We start from the raw sequence: 24,985 nt of genomic DNA on the forward strand, positions 1-24,985 counted from the left end.
GATGCCTATGAAGGGCTGGCTGGGGGAACACGCACTGGCTAACGGTTTCGAGATATGGACAGCTCAACAAATCCACAAGCTGAAGCGATTACGGCAATCTAAGCGCGAAATGTGGACGTGTCTCAAGATACAGCCACAGCACGATGATGAATGGCGGATCCGGGATATTCACGCGCACAGGGGAACGGTGAGAGTCGCAACGGTGAGAGTCGCGCTCAGGCAAGGGGTAGGCGGGAAGTCAACAAAGATCAAACGAATGACAATTATGAAACGATTACAGCGAGAAGAAGGGTAAAAGGAGTGACTCAGAAATGAAGGGATAGAATTTGTCTGTAGCAATTTGCTGGGGTTTCTTTGGAGAACAGACTTCGAAAAGAGTTGAAAGGCACAGCCACAAGTGGTGCGTATAGTGTGTATAGTGGAGCAAATATTGTGATCTTGGCGTCTAGAAAAAAACAAACTCGGATCGCGAGATTGGTTTGTATGGATAGTTGGTAGTTGGGGACCAGTCAGTGTTTCAATTCCACTTTATAAATTCTTGTTGCGCACGACTGCGTCAGATATCGTCAAATCATGGATGTTGGTGCGCTGGCAGTCAAAAACTACAGCGCCACTTGAAACCTTGGCCAGGTGGAACTGAAAGCTTTGTCGGTGGAAGCTTTGTGCTTGGGTGACTTGGCAAAAACTTGGTTGATCGCCGGCATTCTGCAGTCAAATACCATGGTCACACTGCATCTGATAAATTTTCTCGGGCATTCCTGCAGATGTTGGTAGACGATATACAAAGTAGCGGTACGATCGTGGCACAGAAAGCGGCAGATATGGGTCTCCTGTTTATTGGGGGAAATTCCCTCCAGCATAAATTGTGTAGGGGGTTTTGACCCGCTCTTGGCAGTGTTTGGTCAATCAGCTCGCGTGTTGATTCCACATCAGGCCTGGACGCCACAACCCCTTTTCCTATGTCATTGATTGCGTCCCGAGGTCAAGCCAGACGCATATTGGAACGATCACGTGTTGGTTGTCAAGGTTTGGTTTTCGGGGTTGTTGGTTGTTGGTTGGTGCCCGTAGAAGCGCTCAGCAGCGCCACCTGGGCAGGCTCCCGTGCTCTCAGCCGGGAGCCTTGGAGATACTCTGAGAGGAGGTACGCTCCCAAGAATAGATTGTAATACTATCATTAGGCAGTGTCTATATTGGCATTTGTTATAGGCAGCCTCTTCGTGATGAGGCCGTGATCAATGATCAACTAGGCCCTGCTCGGGCAGGTACTGCGGATGTTGGCGGCTTGGGCTCGTCTCAAAAGTTATGGCTGTCGTCATCCCGAGGGAATATCCATGACCACTCAGCTCAATCAGCTGCGTTGCGACGTAGTTGGCTGTCACCTTTTCAGTTTGTTGGTTGGTGTCTGTGCTGTAAGCTCTGCGGTCGGGCGGTTGCTGAAGTGAAGCGAGGGAGAGTGAGAAGCAAAGTCAGAGTAAAAGGGGAGTCAATGAAGTCAACCTCGAATCAAATGATAATGCCGTCGTCTGTACGGAGTAAGTACAACATACAAATTCTCAGAAAAGAGAAAAGTTCAGCCCTATGGGTTCTCGGCATCTTAAGGGCCCTTAAAATAGTTGCTGCCTACCTCGCGCTAGCCATTTTGGGCCATGTGACTTTCAGGTTCTCTCGGTTCTACGTCGGACTTTGACATTGTTTAACCAAATGGATCAGATACACTATGGAGCTATATAAAGAGCTTCATGGAATAGCTAGATCGTCATCTTCCATCCACTTCATATCATCATCTTTCTGGTTGATCACACTTCTTCTCTTGGCCAGATACCTTCGTCAACCGTTAGAGATTGTGGGGATGTGAGCTTTGCCACAGTACTGCCCGAGCATACCGACCTGCAAAGAAAAGTATTCTGGACTTGAGGAATGACGTCTATCTCTCAGCGCCTTTTGCTGTAGTGTGGGGTGCGTTATCGGTGTCCGGTACATATTGAACTGGTATGCTCAACAAAGTTGTGTCCAATTTGAACTGTCGGCCAACACTAATAGTGATGAAAGTCAAAAGTTCGGGATTTTCATCTTCTACTTGGACCAACAGTCTTTTTTCCCTCATTGCGAACACTCATCTACTGCTTTATGGGGGACTGCGAGCCCAAAATAGCTCTGTTTATGGCATGACGGTAGTTGGCCTTGAAGCCCGTTTCTTCATAATGCGTGGAGGACAGTGTTGAATGACTATGGAGCCACGGTTGAGACTGTATCGGTGAAGGGTAATGCTGCCAGAGTTCAGATCTTGTCAGATATGAGAACTCGGATTAAACAATATGTGTAGTGCACATGGAGGAGCTTTCTATGCCATGTAATTAGAGAGCAATCATACCCTGCAATCAGAAACCAGCCCTTTCCTCTCTTTTTTCATAAAGACTCAAAATGCAACCGTTGGCGAATATCCAAAGGCTTGGAAAAGCTAGAAGGGCCGACTTCATAAACTCTCAAATTCGCCCGATATCGACACGATCCGACTATAAGATTTCATTAAGAAGCCTCCCCTTGGGCCTGAAGAGGGTTTGGGTCCACTGGGTTTTCGTCAGAAGGTCAACCAGCTGCCATGGACCAACATTTATATACATATACGTATGTAATCTCTTGGAAGTCGAGATATAACGTACCAAGCGTCCCCTACTAACAATATTTTGGAATAGTTATCGTGTGGGGTGTCCTAACAGATAGGCACTGTTCGGCTAAGCAATGCTGGCAAATGGTCTGTTGCCGCATATACAGTTTGCCGGGATGGCTGGGCAACCATTGCCAATAATATGGCATATATGGTGCTGCAAGGGCATCGCCGTTACGGTCAAGTGGTTCAACTAATCCCTCTGCGAGACAATCGGTCCTATCATCTAAAACGCCACGAATCCCTCCATCAACATTCAGGATGCCATTGACGAGAACCCTTCTTTTCTGCTGCTAGTTGAGCTTTTTTTTTCTGTCTGCCTAGCGCAGGGATGAGGAAATGATTATTTAAGTTGGCTTTTCAATGTAAGAATGAGAGAATTTTGCCTGACGGCACAGCAGGCAGTAATATTTCCTCCCGTTAGGTTAGCACAGCCCTCTTCTACATGGGGATGATTATCAACTAGGATATTTATGAAATGACCCAACATGCAGCGCAACGCAAACCATGCGGTTCGAGACAGAACCAGGCAGTGCATTTCAGGGGTATATGCACCCCTGAATATCATAGATCACGCCAAAAGCGGGTCCAAGCATATAACTCCGTAGGTACGGGCTACGAGAAAGTCAATCATCTCCCTTTCGGGGCATATATGGAGTACAGAGTGCATATTTTACTTTACCAAGCTTTGTGGCGGCCTAATATCCCGCTTAGTATGGAGTCTCGGTGGGCTCTTTGCTTCATTATCAGTCCGAGACATTTTCTGGACAAATTTCCCGGGCATTGGCTTGTTGGGTATAAGTATGGGGATACATGGTATTTTTTATACAAGCATCTCTCTACTGTTATTGTATAGTAAAAGTATAGAGAAAAAGAAAAAGAAAACATCGAATGTTATGATATAGATGGTTTGGCCCTAGTTAATATGAAACAATAGAATGTTACTCAATTGTATCATATACATAACATAAGATGTTTAGCTGCTGTACAATGGTAAATTATAGTATTGTCCGGTCCAAGAGCATGTATCATAAATTAGAGACATGTTTCAAGACAAATATTAGCCCGAAATGCCCCAGAAGTACTCCGTACCTTCAGAGACATGTACTCTACCATCACCAAGGCTAGACCAATTTGAGACGGGGATTACAGTTTATTAATCCTGATATTTCCGATTTCAAGTGCTACGTATTACAATGGTCAAGCCTTAGCCAAGGATGCTCGGATTCATTCCAATCGACGTCATTGCATTGATCGCCCTTGGCAATGAACAAGCTTTCTTCTTTGAATCTCTCTTCTATACAATATTGTCTGTGTATTCCGTAGATGTTCAACGATGGAGTATTCTGTAAACAATTGACTTTCCAATAGATTACCAGAAAATGAAGTCCCACACTGTCCTCCAGTCAGGGTCTTCCCAGGGTCTTTAGCGCAGCATCAGCCCGTCCACGGGCTCACTAGCGCCTCCACATGTCTCAGGGGAAGTGGCAAATAAGCAAAAGGACTCAACGGGAAAGGCTTAACCGAGGAAATAGTGGGGTGACAGTGGAGTCCCAGTGGAGACACAGTGCAGGGACAGCGGAGGCAGGGAGTAGAAGGGGCCAATGACGAAATATCAACATCTTCCACTTCCAAGGTTTGTTTGTCTCTGGATTGCCAATCACGTCTGCCACTGGAGTTACCAAAAACCAAAAATCCGGTATAAATAGAAATCAATACAGCGTTGTACAAATGATATGCACTGGATATCTCCACATAAATTCGCGTCCCCCTTTAGACCCTCTTCCCCCTTCCAGGGTCTCTCTTTTCTTCTCCTCCCTTCCTACATATCTTGTAGATTTCTGATTCTTTCTTTCTTTCACTTATTTACATTCGCTATCTCGAAAGACGGTGTGTACCCCGTCTGACATTCCTTAGGATTTCGATTTCCTTTGCGCAATGAAGGCCTCTATCATCGCTGGTCTCTCCCTTCTGGGAGCGGCCATGGCGGCCGATGTTCCCTCGATTGAGATCAAGGGCAAGAAATTCTTCTACTCCAACAACGGCACCGAGTTCTTCATCCGTGGTGTCGCTTACCAGCCCAACTTCACGGGTCGCAACGGTGCTGACAGCACCGATACCTACACCGACCCGCTGGCCATCGACACCTGCAAGCGTGATATTCCCTACCTCGTCCAATTGCGCACCAACGTTGTCCGTACATACGCTGTCGACCCCAGCAAAGACCACGATGAGTGTATGACTGCCCTCGCCGATGCCGGTATCTATTTGATCACCGATCTGTCCTCGCCTAGCGAATCCATCCAATCCGACGACCCGACCTGGAACTCGGATCTCTTCACTCGCTACTCCCAGGTTGTTGATGCCTTCGCCAAGTACCCCAATGTCATTGGCTTCTTTGCCGGAAACGAAGTCTCCAACAAGGTCAACAACACCAATTCCATGGCCTACGTCAAGGCCGCCGTCCGTGACATGAAGTCCTACATCAAGCAAAAGAACTACCGTAGCTCCCTCGGCGTTGGCTACGCCACCGACGACGATGCCACCGTCCGTGAAGACATCACCAACTACCTCGTCTGTGACGAAGCTGCCGACTCCATCGACTTCTTCGGCTACAACATCTACGAGTGGTGCGGCGACTCCAGCTACCAGAAGTCCGGCTACGCCGATCGCACCAAGGAATTCGCCGACTACCCCGTCCCCGCCTTCTTCTCCGAGTACGGCTGCAACGAAGTCCGCCCTCGCAAGTTCACCGACGTCCCCGTCCTGTTCGGCGACCAGATGACCGACGTCTGGTCCGGCGGCATCGTCTACATGTACTACGAAGAAGCCAACAAGTACGGCCTCGTCACCGTCTCCGGCGACGACGTATCGACCCTCTCAGACTTCAGCTACCTCTCCAAGCAAATGGCCTCTGCCACCCCGACCGGCGTGAACTCCGACAAGTACTCCGTCTCCACCACCGTCGGTCGCAGCTGTCCCACCATCGGCTCGGACTGGAACGCCGCCAGCAAGCTGCCCCCCTCGCCCAACGCAGACCTCTGCGAGTGCATGTACAACTCCCTCGAGTGTGTCCCCAACTCCGACATCACCGACAAGCAGATCGGAACCACCTTCGGCTACCTCGGCGGCGAGAGCGGTGTCATGGACGGAGTCCAGTCCAACTCCACTTCTGGCACTTACGGTGCCTACTCCATGTGCTCGCCTAAGCAGCAGCTGGCTTGGGCTATGAACGTTTACTACCAGAAGAACAAGGCCAAGGCTGGTAGCGACGCTTGTGGCTTCAACGGTGTCGCTAGCACCAAGAAGTCTACCTCTGCCTCTGGCTCCTGCGCTACTCAGATGAGCTCTGCTGGCTCGGCTGGTACTGGCGCCGTCAGTGCTGGTCTCGCTGCTAGCACTGCTGCTGGTGCTTCTGGCTCTGGCTCTTCTGGCTCTTCTACTAGTGGTGCTACCTCCTCTGGTATTGCTGCTGGCACCGTTCCCCATGCTGTGCACATTGGTGCCTGGCAGGCCGGTGCCTATGCGGTCGCTGCCGTTGCCTCTGGTATCTTCATGGTTATGCTGTAAACTTGAGTTTGCGTATTCATGATTTGGATTTGTCTTTCGTTGTACTCGCTGCCTTATATTCACCTATGTGTTGGATTTATGAGGTTGGCTTTTTTTGTAACATTGTTCATACATACTCCTTTTTTAAACTGCTAGCGGGTGTTCTATTATCCCGGATACTTCAAAATCCCATTGTTGAATATTTGAACAAATCTTCCTGTAGCTTATATTTTGTACCAGACACCAATAAGTATAGATTTTCCGAGAGCCTCCAATATATATAGCTCTTCCAGTCAATTAATCGCGATAACAATCGACTTCTTGATTGGCTACATGAATGTAATGATTTCATGTTGTCACTGAGTTCATTCTGATAGCTCATGAATGAACCATCATTGGCCTGCGCATGATATGCTCCAGTTTTTACCACGTCGTCACTTTCCTTTTTTACAGGTGTCCACTTCTCTTTTCAATGTAAAATTGAGCACGCTCATCTGACCCACGGGACCATCGGTCTACTCCACCTACAAGGCCTGGAAAGTTGCTCCCGAGCTCTTTATATCGGATGTAATAACATTAAGATTCACATTGGTTAGATCTGGCTATATCACCCGCCACCGAAATTCGCACGTTTCTCCAAATTAATCCAGAAAACAACTCATCCTAATTAAAGAAATCCGTTCAATATACAAGTACATACGGAGTAGTAGGCAAGTCTTGTCTACCATCTATCTGTATGTGTATTTTTTCTTAGATAGCATGCTAGAAAATGTAAAAACAACGCTCGCAGACGCAATTGTAACTTTTTCGTCAAACCAACAGCGACTAGTTGGTGTCCTCAGGGAAGTAGACCTTGAGGGTTTCCAAGACACCCTTGTCCGCGATGTCTGTCATGGCCTTCTTCATCTCATCCGTGAACCTCTTGCATCCGCGCAAGTCGTCACCGAAGAGAATCTTGATGTTGAGCAGCTGGTCGGGGCCGCCATGGCCGGCCTCAGCAGCAGCCTGGAGCTCTTCGCGCATGGGGTCATCAACCTCGAACTTCTTGCCGTGGTCATCGACACCTTTGACATAAAGGAACCAAGAGGCCGCGACGAAACACAGGCGGCGGAAAGGATATTCGATCTGCTTCTTGTCGCTCTCCCGAATCGCCTCGGCAATCGACGGCATGATGAACTGCGGGATCTTGCCAGAGGCATTGAGGCAGATGCGGGGCAGCTGATCCTTAATTTTGGAGTTGGAGAAACGCTTCATGAGCGTCTTGCAATACTCGTCAATGCTGACGCCAGGAATATCCGGCAAGAGGGGCTTCACCTCCTCTTGCATCATCTCCCACACCAACTGGCGCATGTTCGGGTTCTTCATGACTTCGTGGACGTATTCAAAGCCTGCCATCTGGCCTGGGTAGCCGATGGCCGAGTGGCTGCCGTTGAGCAGACGGAGCTTGTGCATCTCAAACTGCTCGACGTCGTGGACGTTCTTGACAACCTGGACACCAACCTTCTCGAATTCTGGGCGGCCGTCGCAGAACTGGTCCTCGATAACCCATTGCATAAAGGGCTCTGTGACGACGGGCCATGCGTCCTGAATTCCAAAGTCCTCCGCGAGTTCCTCCTTGTCCTTGGCTGATGTCTGAGGTGTGATGCGGTCGACCATGGCGTTGGGGAAGGCGCCCTTCTCGGAAATCCACTCCGCGATCTTAGGGTTGCGCAAACGCGCAAAGGACACGAGCATGTTGCGTGTGATGGAGCCGTTCTTCTGCATGTTATCGCAGGACATGACGGTGAAGGGCTTGAGTCCTTGTTCGTAGCGTCGTGCGAGGGCCGCGTAGAGGAAGCCGAAGGTTGTGCGCGGGGCGTTCTCGTTGCCGGACTTGATGTCGAACTGGATATCGGGGTGATTGCTCAGCAGCTCGTGGGAGTTTTCGTTATAGTAGTAGCCGCTCTCGGTGATGGTGAGCGAAACAATATGGGTATCAGGGTGGGCCATCTTGGCGATGACAGCTTCGCGATCGTCGGGGGCGAAGAGGTAGGAATTGATGCATCCAACAACGTGGGCAAAGCTTCCCTTGTCAGAGCGCTCCATGACGGTGTAGAGGTGGTCCTGCTCTCTCAGGACATCGCGCATGGTAGCATCGAAAGGTTGCAAGCCAACACCGCAGATTGCGTAGTCGGTAACACCATGCTTCTCCATCAACTGGTCGACATAGACAGCCAGGTGAGCTCTGTGGAAGCCACCCACACCAACGTGGACGATTCCCTCTTTAACAGAGCTGTTGCGGAAACGGTGCTTTGGGATTTGGATTGGCCCATTGCCTGCCTGCGCAATTTGCTCCAGGTGCTTGATGTTGAGCTTTAGAGGTGCCATTGTGATTAGAGGGAGTGAAGGAAGAGGGAGCTTGAGAAAAAAAGAAATGTTTGGGGCTGAATATCAGATTGAGAGGGTCACCGCTGGTTTTGACCGCTGATCCTGGAAAATGCCCTGGGCGAATATTACATCATGTGGCCTCAAACCGCCACCCCTGAAGGGTGCCCACCTTCCTGTGACTGCAAAGAGCCATATGGAAGAATCCTGTGGCAGCTGATTAGTTTGCTTTTGGGAGTGGACCAGTCTGTTCCCAGCCATGGAAAGTTGTGGCCGTGCTAATAATAAAAAGCGCCTTGCGTCAGAGCTGTCCGCTTCCGATCTCGGGGGCCGAGAACATTCCTCTGCCGATGCACTGGCCCCTTTCGGGCATTTGTTATGCTCCCGGTAGATTTTTCAAGGTCAAGAGAAGCCATGGCATGGGGTTTCCCTGTACGGAGAAGATTAAATGAAAGGTCAGGCGGACTGAAAAGTACAGTTCGATATGCCCATGCCACTTGATGAGTTCACAGCTGAAATAGGAAAGCCCCACCCGAGGAAATCCGGCCTGGAGTTGCCACTTTTCGTTTGATCTGGAACTTGAAAGGAGAAGGTGGTTGTGAACCAATCTCAGATACTTCACTCCAACAATTGGTAAGATGGCCGAGTTGGTCTAAGGCGCCAGGTTAAGGTATACCTTGACTCCATAACTAGCAATAGTTTCCTGGTCTCGCAAGAGGCGTGGGTTCGAATCCCACTCTTATCACTTCTTTTTTACTTTTTTTTACTTATTTTTTTCCTTTACATTACAGGTCGAATATCTTAGTATCAATAAATATTCATTTCAATTTATTATACTCCAAATCATACATGTAGGGGAATTCATTTGTGGATTTTGAGTTTCCCCACAGTCCCTACCAATGTGAGAGAGAATATATATGCTAGCAACACGCCCTCAAAACCCACCATATCATTGGGCTATGGACAGCACATAAGCGCGCGCATCACAATATTGAACATCGGCCAGAGAATGTGACAACTGTAAATACCCTACAGGACATCGAACTTCGATCGGTCTTCATCATGGAAACCAGAGCAAGTAACCATGCCACCAGGGACAAAGCACGGTTCTCGGCCATGGAAAGATCTTAACGGTATTTCTCAAACTACACTATAGCTGCGTGGTACGACGTCGACAGAGAGAATGGCTCAGTTGCAGGCGAGGATTCTAGAGAAGCATATCTACCATGTTGATCGGGGTTGTCATCGAATTGCCAGCCTTCGAGTATAGTGTTCGTGCTGGCTAGTAAAGGCTGTCCGAGTAGCCAAATAACCAAAAATAAACATCAGAGGGCACCTGTACGGATAATTTATGTTGGAAAAAAGGAAAGGGAGAAATTCGCGAAAGAAGAAGAAAGCGCAGAAGGAAGCGTGGAAGAGCTTATATAGCAGGGGAAAATGATATGCGAGTCAATAAGTCTACATCAGTGTCCGAGAGATAGAGGATATACATAGATGGGCAAGGAAAGAAAGGAACAACCAGATAAATGTCGCATGAGCTATATCTTAACGGCCGAATGTATGAGGTTATCTTATTGCCATACTGCAGAAAAGCCCATGTAGTTCTCCAATGATAATACGATAGAGGCAGGATCAGAGTCTGATAGAGTAGATTCTATTGAGTGCGTTTTTGGATCAAAAAGACCGGCAAATTCTGATCACTTGACCCAAATGTAGTGAGATTAGTCTGAGATTGACAAGACTCCGAGGGAGGCCAATAAAATAAGGTTTACAAGCGAGATGAATGGGTCTTAGTACCACGATTGGATCACCTGCTAAAATTGATGAGCCATTTGCTTTTAGCTGTGTCCCGCCTCATTTGCCGATAACCTCTCGAGCACAGGAAGGTACATTAGATGTATCATTTCTACGTGTCGATACCTCATCGAGGCTATGCTTTAGGTCTCAATAGAGATCTTCAAGTATACGGTATGTGGTATGTAGCAACAAATTTAAGCAATCACACGGACGATCGCACGGACACACTAGTTAGCTATTGAAAATTAGCGTTCCCAAACCAATCGGTAGGCAAGGGGTGGGGGGTCCATCCACACAGCAAAAAGTCGGTGCTCTAAGAACAAATATATGCTTATTGGGTTGATGTTATACCTGAAAAAGGTTGGGAGACAACTATGGAATGAGATAGTTGCCATTAGACACTTGATTCTCTGATGTTGTCATCACTGCTTTGGGAATCTCAAAAAGGATCCTTCGTATTCATTGGGGATCGTTGATAGTTCTTGGAGAATTGGCGATTTAGGCCTGGACAAGAAAATAACACACGCACATGCAGAGCCTCTAAATCTTGTAGCTGTGAATCAGAGTATGAGTTGCATATCATCATCCGAATCACATTCATCCAGTGCGTCGATAAGTGTCGATTAGTATCGGGAGAGTGGATGAAACTAAACCCGAGAGTGGCTTGAAGAACATCCTATAAAACTGCTCGTTCATAGTTTTTCACAATATCAAAGTCACCTGAGTCTATGTCCGAAAATGGGTCCTCTGATCCCGCCCCCAATTTCTGGACCTGTCTGTCTAATTTAGATTATCGATCGAGTAACCGGCCCGAGCCGACCGAGCCTAACCGTGAAAACCTTCTGCCATGCAGCGGAGAAACCTCGGAGGGGTTGTGCAACCCCAGTTTCTGTCGCTATCATTAGTTCTTTAACCAATCAATCATCCATACTTAGTAACACTCAGTACAGAGGTACTGAGCCCACCCGCATTCGGCCTCGTAACCTTAGCTTGTTGTTAAACATTTAGACTTTCGCGCTGTAAAACCATAGTCTCCATTTGCCTAGATACAATCTGCAGAATGAACATGTCCTATCAGGAGGTATCTACAACTAGAGGTAATGTCCCATATCTAGTTGTCACGCAATCTAAAGCCCCAAACCCGACTACTGGGATTTGATCAAATCCGCTGCGTGCTCCGCAACCGCATAAACAGTAGCCTGGATATTTCCAGCGATCTCAAGCGGGAAAATACTGGCATCAACAACCCTCACGTTCTTGGTGCCATAAACCCTGAGCTCAGAATCAACAACGCCGCCAAGCTCCCTCGGCAGCATGGCACACGAGCCCACAGGATGGAAACACGTGAACAAGAGATCCTGAACGACATCCTTCACATGGTCCAGATCACTCAAATCGATGGCACTCTGAGGCATGCGCTTGCCGGATTTGAGCAGACCAGAGAGTGGAGCAGTCTCGGAAACGCGCCCCATGTACTGCACCTGCCGGGCCATGATCTCCAGATCAAGCGGGTGAGAGAGCAGGTTTGGGTCGTAGGTGGGCTTATCTTCACTCTTGCCGGAGGCAATGTGGACCGAGCCGCGTGAGAACGGGTGGTTGTGCAGCACCATGATGGAAATGTAGTTCTCCGGGTGAACTTTGGCCAGCACGTCGGTGATGGTTGTTTGGTCTGGTTTCCCGTTGAGCTGGGCAGGGAGGAAGAGGTAGTGCGTGGAGTTCTCGTTCCGGTCGAGGAGTATACTGCGGATTTGAGAATATTGCGCTTGCAGGCTAGCTGGTGTGCTGTCGTTGTCGAGGTATTTCGAGAGCAGGGCGTCGAGTTCTTCTTTCGGCACGACGCCGGTTCCATCTACTAGCGGGAGATAGGCCATGTTGAGAGGTATGCCGGTTAGCGGGCCTCCGCGCGTCTCCTCGTAGAGCTTCATGACTGCCTGTACGACGTTGGGATCACGCATGATATCGCCCGAGATCTGGCCATCGGCGATCTCAAAGTTGACGCTCGCGATACTGTGATCTTGAAGATTCTCGCCCACGGCGGGGTTGTCGATGATCACCGGGATGCCGTGGGTCTGGAGAAGATCTGCACCGCCGATACCCGAGAGCTCGAGCACCTGAGGGGAATTCAGGCTGCCTGCGCAGACGATCACTTCCTTCTTTGCCTTGATCTCGTATGAACTGTCCTGAGTCTTGACCTGCACACCAGTGGCAACGACATCTCCCTCCTGTTGGGAGAGGATAATTCGCTCGACCATTGTCTCTGCAAGAAGCCGTAGGTTTGGCCGCGCCGCGACCTCGGGGGAGTAGTATGCCGCTGCATACCCTCTTTTACCCGTCTTGACATCGACGCTTATCGGGGAAGTAAAAGCGCCGAGTTTGTGGCCATCAATAGGGTCGGCATCGGTTTCCCAGCCCAATTGCGCAAATGTCTCATTCCAGGCCTTGTGGAATGGCCCATATATATCTGGGTAAGTTACAGGAAGAGGACCATTCGATCCTTGGTTCTCGAGTTGCATGTACCGGCTTGTGCCGAGTAGTTCGGCAGTGGCCTCGCTAGGGGCGACATACGAGTGGAACTTTCGAAGATAGGGGGCCATATCCTTGGCACTCCAACCGTCATTTCCTAGCGCCTTCCACGCGTCAAAATTCGACGCGGCAGGGTACACAATAGCGGAAAAGTTCAATGCGGAAGAGCCGCCGACGACCCGACCGCGGGGCTGACCGATCTGTCGGTTTTTCACATGGACCTTTTCATTAATCAGGTTTTCATCCGAGAAGGCGATGTTTAAGACGGGCATACCTGCGGAATACTCATGTAATCCCAGTCAAAGTCCGGGTTACCATACATGGTAGCCATCAATCCAGGCGTATCAATACGCGGATCTCCCATCCGATTGGCGCCAGCTTCAATGAGCAGGACACTGACGGAGGGATCCTCGCTTAGACGGTTTGCCAGAACAAGACCGCCGATTCCAGCGCCGATGATGATATAGTCGTAGTCATCCATGTTGTAAGTAACTAGTTAAAAAAACTTGAATCTTTTTCCAGTATGGAGGGGAAATGACAATAATAGAAATATTTAAGATCGAGAGTCGGACAATCGACTGCCAGCAGATAAAAAAGTCCACGCGGCATTTCTAGGGTTTCGTATCCCGTCGGCTTGGTGGCTGTTACTAGCTCATACTCCGTAAATTGTTCCCGACGTTATTTACCTCAGTGAAGTTAGTGCCCCTAGAAACAAGGAGGTGTACGGGGGTGGAGTGTACCGAGGCCGTTATTTGTTAATAGCCGAAGCCCATGGACATAATAGGAGAAATAGTCTTTACAAGTTTGGCTTGGCCCTAACTAGGTTGACATTCGTTCCAATGACAGCCACTTTATTCTCTCTGCAAGTCCACTCTGGGAAATTAATTTGGGTTAAAATAAAACGGCCCGCCATAACGGCTCCATAATCTCCTGCTGATCACCTTGACAGGCCAATGAGTGGCTAGTTTGAAACCGTAGTGCATAGTACTTTGTACAATTGACGGAGACAATGTTGCTGTTACCCGGCGACTGACAGTTCTTCACGGCTCTTAAAGATCCTTCACCCTTTGCAACCATATATGCCCCAAGTGTACATGTTGTACAGCACACCAAAAACCGAAAACGGATGAGTTAATGGGAAAATGCAGTTATACAATGTCTTTGGCTTCCCCATCGTGCGCGATCAGCTCATCGCTAACACGGTCCTCGTCGCAATCGCAACCCTACTCGTGATATTGCGTGGTGTCTCCCGCCGACTCCGAAAAACCGGTGCAGGATGGGATGATGCATTCTGCGTTGCAGGACTATTCCACACATATGGCATGCTCGCAATGCAGTACCACTACGCTCGGGTGGGGATGCGATACCACATCACGGAGATTCCCTCAGAGAATGCTGTAGTGATCGCTAAGATGCTCATGGTCTACCAGATCGTCTACTACAATGCCATGGTCCTGGCGAAGTTCTCCTACCTAGCCTTCTACTTGCGGATCTTTGTGTCCAGGGAATTCCGCATCCTGACGTGGACCTGTATAGGCTTTTCGGCCGCATACTGGGTTGGGAGTATGCTGCAGGTTTTCTTGATCTGCACACCCTTTGCGAGGAACTGGAATCCTACTCTGCCGGGCCACTGCGCGAATCAGAACGTGGCATTTTCGACGATTGGAGCCTTTAACCTGATCACCGATATGATCATCGTGGCGTTGCCAGTTCGCTTTGTCTGGAACCTGAATATGTCGGTTGCGACTAAGATGGGATTGGTTGGGATCTTTGGATTGGGTGCCTTGTAAGCTTTCTCCTCCCCCCAGGTTCGCCATCGCAAAGCAAAGTTCTAACGAGTATCATAGTATTTCCTCCATCACCATCATCCGTATCCGTGTCCTCACCACGGTTGATTTCACCGATCTGTCTTACTCGATGATCTGGGCTGCCTTCTGGAGTGTTACAGAGCCTGCTCTTGCCATTGGAAATGCCTGCGCGCCCATGCTCCGTCCAATTCTCAAGGCTGCTTTCCCGTCCTTGTTTGGCAGTCATGATGGATACTCGTCGCAACCGTTCACAGGAGGACCTACCAGCCTGAGCAAGAACAGTACAGTAAAACGGGGGCATGGCATGGATGAGGAGGATAGTGAATTCCCCCTCACGCGACTGGATCAAATACCAGGGTCGGCGGATGGATTGTCGTTGAATGATCAGTCGCAAGATGGGCGCTCACACTATGCGTCATACCAAGTCTCTACGACTATTGTTGGGCCAGCTAAAGGGTTGTAATAATATCTAATGCTATCAACTATTTCCTTTGTCTATTTTCTTGAAATTACAATATACCAATGCTGCTTTCGTCGATGAACTGTTGTATCCTGTAGTCGAGTGATAGGGTTAGGGTTGGATCTTATGATCTGTGACATTCCGCGCTGTACGGCCGAGTAAGTTATGATTGGCTGTACTCCGTATAAGATACGGTATCGGTCGATGAGGCCGAGGCCTGAATGCTGCACTGGTATTCCCAGTTATATCGGAGGTGGACCTAACGCACCGGGCTCACGAACAACCGTGTTTTATGGACTGCATTTCGTCTAAGTACATCCCTCTTTCCTCTCTCACTCTCACTCTCACTCTTACTTCACTCTTACTTCACTCTTACTCTCACTCTCACTTCTCTATTACTTTATATACATTACAAGCGTCAAGCTCTCGGAGTGATAAGAGGACCGAATTATAAGCCAATCCCCATCCACTGTTTTCTCCCCGTTTTATTTTACGGCTAATTCCGAATACCCGAAAGAAGATATCTAAAAGTCCATACAACATACGAGAAACATCGGCTGTTCTGGCCCTGCCCGAAGCAGGTAGTAGCCAGAGACCCGCTCTTCTCCACTCCTTCAGCTCCCAACAGTTTCGCCAAGATCACTTGGCAATCTTTTCATTCTGGCCGATGAAAAGAGGATAGAATCGACCATTCATGGACTCAGATTCTGCGCTCTGATCTCCCCCTGCAAGAGGACTATGGTATCGAAAGAGAACCATACGTGAACCCTCGCGGGCTCGTGCCAACATTGTCCCTACGGATATCCAGAACATGATCAACAGAGTTCTATTTGTTGAGTATAAGAGGGCTGAGAGCCCAAATAGCACGAAAACAAAGAACTAACTACACAACCATATGCGCTGATAGGTTGGGCGTCGGGTTAAGTAGGAGATCATGTCCGTGGTCGAATCCAGGCAACGGTTTTTGTGGGGCGGATGCCTCAGGCAGACGTGAAGGCTGAGGCAAGACCCGCTATTCTCCACTTTCCCTTTTCATCCGTTTCAGGAAGATCACTTGGTATCCTTTTCAATATGGAGGTGATGATAAGAACAGTTTTCCGAGTTTGAAGAGGAGGAGAAGAAGAAGCTCATTAAGGAGTTGATATGCCAGGACCTCAGTCTCGCTGAAATCCCGCGTTCAAGCTTTTTCCCTCTTTGGGTCTCAGATATCGAAGTCCTGCGGCAACTTACAAGCGTGCTCCAGAGGGGTGATATACCTGGAATCTGTAAGTACATCGTGCATCAGCAAGTGCCTCCGTGACAATATGATAACAAGCTGACAATTGACATACAAAGCAGTCGCATCAAATAAGCAGGCTGCTATACCCTCAGATTCCTACTTTCCAGCAGCCATATTGTGCCCAGGAAATCAACATCGCACAGCAAGCAATTGCCGGAGATCTTCTTGTCTTACAATTCCATACTCTGTACGATAGAGTCCTGGCACAAGAAGAATCCGATGTCCTTGTCACGACGGAGGAGTTTCACAGAATCATAGAAATACAGGTGCATATAAATAAGTCAATTATTTACACTACTAATAAATACTGCGAATAAGATAGAATAGAAAATTGGGACTAGAGGCTCTTTTTATATTTTCAACTAGATCCCGTCTCACAGCATAAGTTGTACAAGCTCAAGTGCCAAATACCAAATAGGTGGATATGCGGGTTCAGACGGACCAGAGCAGAAAACGAGTGCAAAACAGCAAAAGGGAAAGGGGACATATCATTGCGAGTCAGAGGTACGGCGTCGGTGCTTCAGAGGCGCGGGTTTTAGGGTCTTCTTACGACGGCCGATTTGAGTTTCGGTCGGGCGGGTGGAGAGGAGACAAACGTCCCATGCTTCTTCACGGCCATCTGACCGAGTTTACGGTGGTCGTCCATTCCGCGGCGGTGGAGTCCTAGCATAGCGCCAAGGAGGGCAAAATTAGACCTATAGCGCCGCAGTTGAAAGTTGTAAGGAGGATATGGACAGAGCAGCAGGGGTCCCTTGCTCGGGGATCCTATTGGAGACCCGAGGTTCAATTGTCCAGGGGAAATTTGAGCGGGTGGCATTGCCTCACGATCGGCATCTGGTTTAGCCATGTTTTGGTCAGTTGTGTTTCATCGAGAGGGTGCAAAGGTCGGTCGTTCCCCGAAGCAAGTCATGTTAGTGCCTCCTTGGTTGGAGATATTGAGCCAGAAGTAACGGCTACGGTATTATCGTAGGAGTCAAAGTCGCTGTCCTAAATTTCCAACCATTCCTCTGTTGGAAGTGGACGAGTCACTGGGTCTGTGGTTGTCACGGTGAAAGTTTGCCTGGAGGATACAAGTTTCAGGTCAGCGTTTCGTAATGCAAGAGATATCTGTTGCCACCTGGAGATGTGTCATATCCCTGGGCAGAAGATCCAATAGCCACGAGCTTGGACCTCTATGCGGTGCTATTGACTAGTAGCCTTTCCGGTAAAGCCAACGCAAGCTCATTCGTGTAGCTTCTCTTGAAATACTAGCTCTTCCAATCTTACCATCACGTTTTTTACTGTCATCTTTCGCATATTATTAAGGTAGACCTAATGCACCGGGCTCATAAACAACCGTGTTTTGTGGACTGCTATTTCGCTCTAACTAGACATCTCTCGTTTCTCTCTCACTTTCACTTCACTCTCACTCTCACTCCACTTTTCCTTTCTCCTTCAACAGGAGTAGTTCTAAAGACCACAGTCTTGGTGGATGACCGATATTGACGTGAGAAATGCGTTATCTAGCCATACTTTCAACTTGGGCGATGGAACGAGGAAAGCTCTTAGTCAACATACTCGGTAACTAACTAGTGGCTTTAATGAAAGGCATGTTCTCAGAGAGTATACGAGCTCCTTGCTCTGAGCTTCAATTGCTCAGTGGGTTCGGAGATCTCGAGCGGGAAGTAAAAGCGACGGAATCATCATCGGAGTCAAGGTCGCTGTCCTCGTCTTCACCAGCTACTAGCGATGCGACTCAGGATCCATTGCATTTTCAATAACTCCTCCGATGGAAGTGGATGAGTCACTGGGTTTGTGGTTGTCACAGTGAAAATGTGTCCGGGGGAGATAAGGTTCAAAGATTCACAATGCAACAACTATCTGTTGCCACCTGGAGATGTGGCATATCCTTGGGGTTGATTAGGGAATGGATGGGACATAGTGGGGATAATGTCGGTTCGCTTCTCACTCCCGCGAAGAGGCAACCAATGGAACGCAATGTCCACTTTCGTGTCCTGCTCGTAAGTTCTCAAGTGGCGGAAAGCATACAGGCAATTATCCCAGTAGTTATGTTCTTGACCTGTTCGGTATTGATCTGGTGATTTGAGCCACCGAGGAGCTCAGCCTTCCACCTGTCGGCGCGAGCCTCACCCCAGAAATTTTCGAGCCATTCCCAGGTTGCACCCCGGGTGCTGGAACCGTTCAATTTGTAGGGAATGATATGGGCACACTGAATCCCGGGGTGATCGCGCTTGGTTATGATGCACCTGTTACTATCTCGCTCCAGGCACTAAAGGGCAAGGAAGTTAGCATTATCCTGTCTCAATGTTCTCGATCAGAGTATCTTCTTCTTCATAGCGTCGTCTCGCCTTTGTCTTTCTGGATGAACCAAAGTCAAATCCTGACCAAGGGAGGGGCTTTGCTGAACGGAAGTTGACGATTCACCGAGGGGGTTTTGCTGGTCATCCCAAGAAGTACGTGGCGTGTTAATCGAACGCTCGCGGAGACCCGGCTGGCCCTTTCGAGGAGACGTGGAGCGAGTCCTGCCCGCGGGGCTTTGAGCTGGTACAGGCAATCTAGACCCGGAGGAAGATTTGCCTTTCGAGGACGACTTATTGGCCTGCTTACTTGATGCGACTGTTTTGTATATCAATTTTTAGCTTATTGTCTTGTTACCACAGAGGCATTTTCTGATGCACGATGATGCACTTACAGACTCCAGGTACATCACTTGGGTCGGGGGTGGACAAAAGATATTTTCGCCATTTGAAATTGGGATCACCCCTCTGAAGCACGTTGGCAAACACCCGAAGGACTTCAATATCCGAGAACCAAAGAGTAAAAAAGTTCGTACGCGGGAGTTCCGCTAGTCTAGGGTCCTGACGTATCAGCTCCTCGATGAGCTGCCTTCTCTCCTCATCTTCGAACTCGGAAAAAATGTTCTGGTCATCAAGAGGTTCCATATTGAAAAGAAAGTGTTGTTGAAAATGCTTGATGAAACTGGCTGGAGGAGAGAAGGAAAGTGGAGAAGGGCATGTCTTACTTTATTTAGGCTTGACGGTCTGCCCGAGGCATTAGCCCCAGGATAACCCGTGCCTGGATTCGGCCACGGGCTTTTTTACCTTACACTTTCAAAGGGCCTCGATATCTGAGAACCAAAGAGCAAAAAAGTTTGCACGCGGGGGTACAGTTAGGTTGAGATCCTGACATATCAATAATTTGCTTTCTCTCATTAACACCACCAGTATTAAAAAGAAAAGAAAAAGCATCCAGACGAGCGGAGCTTTGATTTGGTTGCGGGGGAGAAAATTTGGAAGTAGGATAGCGATGCCTTCCAACTATCTATTTCTTTTACAAATTAAATCTAGCAGACCGGTCCATATCTGCCGTCGGGGAATTTACCTGCGTAGTCAATGTAGCAAAATAATTCGTTCCAAGACCAGCAAGTCATCCGGATGGTTACCCATAGGGGAGCTTCCAAGGTTCCGATGTTGCTCTAGACTTCGAGCGATGTGTCCATCTTCCACGTGTGACCTCATATATCTCGAATATCGAGGCAGACACGGTCGAATCCAATCATTGCGGTGTTGCGCCACTCGGACTCTATGTTGTACGAGCGAATTGCCAACTTGTCAACGTGTGTCCGACTCCGTATGGGAATATGGAACACCATCAAATGCATGAAGTAGGTTTGCAGTAAAACATAAATCAAAGCCTAGAAGTAGATTTAACTCCAACTAATGATCCACTCCGATTATTGACCAAGTGGATGGGGACCGCAGGACATGGCCACTGAAGCCGGGGAGTAGAACAGTATATCTCCAAGGAAAGTGAGGCAACACTGTACCCACATATTACAGGGTGGTTATGAACAAATCTCAGTACCCAACGTTGTTTCTTCTTTTCTTCTAGTATTGATGACTGAATCTTCAAATTATGGTACAGCTATAGACCTCCAGTATTATGAGTGAATTTATTCCCAAACAAAAGTAATAGAGCCAGAGCAACCCTCTAAAGTGTACAGCTCCGATAGTAAACCCTAACTACTACTCCGTAGTTGCAGTGGATTTAACCTTCAATAAAGTAGCTACTAGTACGTTTTGGGAAGGTGAAACTCAAATCTTCCGTTTTCTATCCTTGGTCCACGAGTGCTACCTGAGGCCGCAAGCCAATATATAAGGGGCGCTCTTCCCCCCCTTCTTTTCTCCCTTTTCTTCTTCCTACAACCATCCTGCCGACCAGACGCCAGCCCAGATTCTGCTAGACGTGAGTCCGCAGTGCCGACCACCTCGACACGCAGCCGATCAGATGCCAACCCAGATTCTGCTAGACGTGAGTCTGCAGTGCCGACCACCTCGACACGCAGCCGATCAGATGCCAACCCAGATTCTGCTAGACGTGAGTCTGTAGTGCCCGACACCAGCGACTTCGACACCCGGGTTAGCTCCAAAGGGGGTAACTCGGCCGGTCTTCTGGGAAGACCGGGGTCTCCTGGGACAGCAGTATGCTCCCAGGGGATCCAACAGCCACGAGCTTGGACCTCTCCGTGGTGCTGTTGACTAGTAGCCTTTTGGTGAAGCCAACGCAAGCTCATATTCTTCTCCAGTCTCCTTCCCCCTTACAGTATCCTACATCCCATAGTAGATAGAGCAGACTACATCCTTCCCTACGTCATTGATACCTATTATTTGATCAGGTGATTGACGTAAAGCTTGCCTCAAAACTAAGACGAAAGTGTTTCTAAATACGCTTCCACCCCTTCAGTTCATGATGAATTTCTGTAACTGCCTGAGGTCTGCCTTTGGCGAGATAAATCTCCTTTTACCCATATTCATCGTTCTGATCTTCTTTTCCCCACTAAGTTTGCCATTAAATAACTGCGGGTCTACTCCGTAGTGTCAGCGATCCTACCGACCGCCAGCGTAAGCAGTGTCGCTGGCTAAGGAAGGCAATTCCCTTTCTTCCTGGGCACCGAACGCCGTTTGGTCATGCTTGTCGCATCTTTGGACATCTTTTTATGTGCATATCACGCACATCTTCCGGGGGATCACTCCCATTACTGTCGATTCAATACATCCCACAGTTGACAGTCGATCCTTTTTTCGCAATAATTGACCCTTCAACATTTGCGGAGCGACAGTCATATTGATCTAGCCGGAAGTAGCTAAGGCCTCCGATGACCACACCGCCTACGCTCTCTTTCCGCACAGTACGGAGTACAGGCGCAAGCCTATGTCAGATACTCTGCTTTCTTTCTCCGTTGATCAAACCGGTCTTCTTCGGAATAATACGAGCGAACATGCATGGCCTAACGAGCTTTTGGCGGCCATTTCTTAGTCCTGGTGGGGTTGGCCAAGGTGGACTCGGTAGAGCATGTCTTGTCATCTGCCTCGGCAGAGGATTATCACTCGATGTTTGCATTCTTTGCAGATGTGGGGTTTTCCCTCTTTTGCCATTTTGGGTGCCTGCTCCTCTCTCTGATCTACCTCGTATAGAATCTTGAATTGACTTCCCCCTTTTGATGAAAGCCTGCCACTTAACATATTGAGCCTCCAAATGACATGGATTAACATGGTATTGAGCATCCAGATGGCAGGGATTAAAATGTCTCAGCTTTGAGAAAAATTATCCGCACTGTCTCGGCAATAGCGAACTGCTAGTGATGCTTCGTTCTGGAAAGGAGAAACCCCCGAAACATGTGGATCCGTCTTGATGATCTGCATCGATGTAAGGTTTACGCATTAAACTACTGATGATCGTTCGGGAATTGTCCTAGAAAAGTACTAGGCTCAGCTGTCTCCGTGTAGATCACCATGAGCTAGTGGAGACCGAGGCACGCCAAGTATTCAACGGCTTTGATAAAAATGGAGAACGACGTGAACCATCCCCGTTGTTCAGGGGAAACCCCATGCATAAAAGCTGGGTGATATCTCTTCTGCAAGGTCAAGTCACTCAAAGTCCTTCTTTGTCAATATGATTCTTGCTTATATCTTTGGCCTGCTGGTCGCCACGTCCGGCGTGGCCAAGGCTGTGGAACTCACCGGTTATGAATATGTCATTGTCGGTTCCGGTGCTGGTGGTGGTCCTCTGGCAGCCCGACTTGCTTTGGCTGGTCACAAGACACTGCTCATTGAGGCTGGTGATGACCAGGGTGAAACCTACAACTACACCATCCCTGCCTACTCCGCCAGAGCCTCCGAAGACGAGAAGCTTTCGTGGAACTTTTTCGTCCACCACTACGAAGATGACGAGCGTCAGGCTCGCGATTGGAAGACTAGCTATGATACGCCCGATGGCGGGATATACACTGGCCTCAACCCTCCCGAGGGCTCGACCTTGAAGGGAACCCTCTACCCTCGTACAGGTACCCTCGGTGGTTGCACTGCCCACAACGCTTTGATTGCAGTCTATCCTTACCAGTCTGACTTTGAATACATTCAGACTATCACCAACGATAGCTCTTGGGCACCCGACAATATGCGCAAGTACTTCACTAAGCTGGAGAACAACGGTTACTCTCTTCCCGCAGTTGAGGGCCACGGTTACGACGGCTGGTTGTCGACCGAAACCGCGCCCCTCAGCATTGTCTTAGAGGATACCCAGTTGCTGAGCTTGCTCACCGGTGGTGCCTTTGCGCTCGGTAACACGACCGATCAAGTTATGAACCTTGGCACTCTGCTAGTTGGCGATGCCAATGCTGACACGGAGACCCGTGACACCGAGCCCGGTTACTACCAGATCCCTATCTCCACCGACGACGCTCACCGCAATGGTGCCCGTGAATTCATCATCTCTGTACGCGATGCTACGAATGACGATGGCTCTAAGAAGTACCCTCTTGATGTCCGCATGAACACCCACGTCACCAAGGTGACCTTCAATGAGACCGAAACCCCACCCCGTGCCACCGGTGTGGAGTTCCTCGATGGCGAGCACCTCTACAGGGCCAGTCCTCTGTCGAACTCCGCTGTTTCTGGTACCCCCGGTTCCGCCACCGCTTCTCGTGAAGTCATCGTTGCCGGTGGAGTATACAACTCTCCCCAGATCCTCAAGCTGAGTGGTATCGGACCCGCCGAGGAACTCGAGAAGTTCGGTATCAAGGTCATCAAGGATCTCCCCGGTGTCGGCACCAACCTCCAGGACCACTATGAGATCTCCGTTCAGGGCCAGGTCGAGGAGGACTTCTCCTGCTTGGACACGTGCACCTTCAGCATTCGCGACCAGGCGGACCCTTGCATCAGTGATTGGGAGTCTCCTGTTCTTGGCGACCACGGAATTTACTCATCCCCCGGTCTCGCCGCCACCATGCTATACAAGAGCTCCACGGCCACTGATGACTTCGACATTTTCGAATTCGGTGGCCCTGTTAACTTCCGTGGCTACTTCCCCGACTACAGTATCAATGCGACTGACGAACACAACTGGTTTACCTGGGCTATTCTCAAGTCTCACCCCCGCAACTCTGCCGGAACCGTCGTTCTGCAGTCCGCTGATCCTCTTGACATGCCTAAGATCACCTTCAACTACTTCGACACTGGTGTCGGCGACTACGAGGCTGATCTCACTGCTATGTACGAAGCTGTCCAGCTTGCCCGTGACGCGTTCAAGCGCCAGGCCGTCAACATCACTGAGGTTCTCCCTGGCCCTGATGTCCAATCCAAGGAAGACATCATCGATTACATCAAGGATGGTACTTGGGGTCACCATGCATCCTGCACTTGCCCCATTGGTGCTGATGATGACGCGATGGCTGTCTTGGACTCCAAATTCCGTGTCCGCGGTGTCTCTGGTCTTCGTGTCGTTGATGCTTCCGTTTACCCCAAAGTCCCCGGTACTTTCACCGCGCTTTCTACTTACATGGTCGCCGAGAAGGCCGCTGATGAGATTCTGAGTGAGCTTGAGGCCAGTTCCTAATTAATTTGGGTGTCTTCGTACATTTTCGGAATTCGGAGGTTTGTAATTATTGTGGATGGATATGTGAAGGCATGCATTATCATGTATTTTTAATAGATCCTTTATCAAATAGAAACATATTCTATGTAACTCTGCTGAATCAGTTCACATCTACTTATTTGCTCTCGTTAACACCATATCGGCAGCAGCCTACGCAATGTCGCTTCCTGCATTCACGTGAATGCCGACTGTTGACTTCTTCCCCCTTTAGCTGTTGGAATGTTCAAGTCGTCGCCTGCTAGTAAAATTGATCTGGAGCATCGCAGATCTTCGTCAGAAAGGCCGCGTTCCCGCAGAAAATAGTTTTCTGCCGTGCCATACTCGTCCCGAATGCCCTTAATTCTCGCAATCATGTTCTCTTCTCTAGATTTCGAGTCAGATGACTGATCAAATTCACAAATATGGAGAAACAGACTTGGCAACAATGATCTCTTCGGCTTTTTCCTTGCGTCATCACGATTTTCGGTAGCATGATTCAAATAGCTCTCAATGCTGTCAACACACCCTGCAAGGCCTTCTGTGCTGAGGCCGTACTCGCTGGCGATAACGGTATCGGACACCCCAGCAAGGAGAAATAAGAGTGCAAAAACCATCCCAGTACGGTCTTT

The 24,985-nt window shown here is 48.9% G+C and overlaps 7 protein-coding genes across 7 annotated transcripts; 4 read left to right on the plus strand and 3 right to left on the minus strand.

Annotated features, from left to right (window-relative positions):
* Window positions 1–4,603: 4,603 nt before the first annotated feature.
* LCP9604111_9648 (glycoside hydrolase family 72 protein) lies at window positions 4,604–6,235 on the plus strand (the record flags this gene model as incomplete). Its single annotated transcript, XM_039077925.1, has 1 exon — window positions 4,604–6,235. One exon carries the CDS (start codon window positions 4,604–4,606, stop codon window positions 6,233–6,235), a length of 1,632 nt encoding a protein of 543 aa, XP_038924347.1.
* An 804-nt stretch (window positions 6,236–7,039) lies between these two features.
* LCP9604111_9649 (mannitol dehydrogenase family protein) lies at window positions 7,040–8,581 on the minus strand (the record flags this gene model as incomplete). The annotated part of the gene is made up of 1 exon (XM_039077926.1): window positions 7,040–8,581. One exon carries the CDS (start codon window positions 8,579–8,581, stop codon window positions 7,040–7,042), a length of 1,542 nt encoding a protein of 513 aa, XP_038924348.1.
* Window positions 8,582–11,520: 2,939 nt separating this feature from the next.
* LCP9604111_9650 (GMC family oxidoreductase) lies at window positions 11,521–13,379 on the minus strand (the record flags this gene model as incomplete). Its single annotated transcript, XM_039077928.1, has 2 exons — window positions 11,521–13,119; window positions 13,173–13,379. 2 exons carry the CDS (start codon window positions 13,377–13,379, stop codon window positions 11,521–11,523), a joined length of 1,806 nt encoding a protein of 601 aa, XP_038924349.1.
* A 661-nt stretch (window positions 13,380–14,040) lies between these two features.
* On the plus strand, window positions 14,041–15,169 carry LCP9604111_9651 (uncharacterized protein; the record flags this gene model as incomplete). Its single annotated transcript, XM_039077929.1, has 2 exons — window positions 14,041–14,684; window positions 14,746–15,169. 2 exons carry the CDS (start codon window positions 14,041–14,043, stop codon window positions 15,167–15,169), a joined length of 1,068 nt encoding a protein of 355 aa, XP_038924350.1.
* Window positions 15,170–16,237: 1,068 nt separating this feature from the next.
* On the plus strand, window positions 16,238–16,641 carry LCP9604111_9652 (uncharacterized protein; the record flags this gene model as incomplete). The annotated part of the gene is made up of 3 exons (XM_039077930.1): window positions 16,238–16,243; window positions 16,317–16,431; window positions 16,502–16,641. The coding sequence occupies 3 exons, from the start codon at window positions 16,238–16,240 to the stop codon at window positions 16,639–16,641; spliced, it is 261 nt and encodes an 86-aa protein (XP_038924351.1).
* A 1,812-nt stretch (window positions 16,642–18,453) lies between these two features.
* On the minus strand, window positions 18,454–19,387 carry LCP9604111_9653 (uncharacterized protein; the record flags this gene model as incomplete). Its single annotated transcript, XM_039077931.1, has 3 exons — window positions 18,454–18,714; window positions 18,814–19,061; window positions 19,138–19,387. The coding sequence occupies 3 exons, from the start codon at window positions 19,385–19,387 to the stop codon at window positions 18,454–18,456; spliced, it is 759 nt and encodes a 252-aa protein (XP_038924352.1).
* Window positions 19,388–22,397: 3,010 nt separating this feature from the next.
* Window positions 22,398–24,338, plus strand: LCP9604111_9654 (GMC family oxidoreductase; the record flags this gene model as incomplete). The annotated part of the gene is made up of 1 exon (XM_039077932.1): window positions 22,398–24,338. The coding sequence occupies one exon, from the start codon at window positions 22,398–22,400 to the stop codon at window positions 24,336–24,338; it is 1,941 nt and encodes a 646-aa protein (XP_038924353.1).
* Between the last annotated feature and the right edge of the window lie 647 nt (window positions 24,339–24,985).

The sequence above is a fragment of the Penicillium roqueforti genome (assembly GCF_015533775.1).
Source record: "Penicillium roqueforti strain LCP96 04111 chromosome Unknown scaffold_55, whole genome shotgun sequence".
NCBI lineage: Eukaryota > Fungi > Ascomycota > Eurotiomycetes > Eurotiales > Aspergillaceae > Penicillium > Penicillium roqueforti.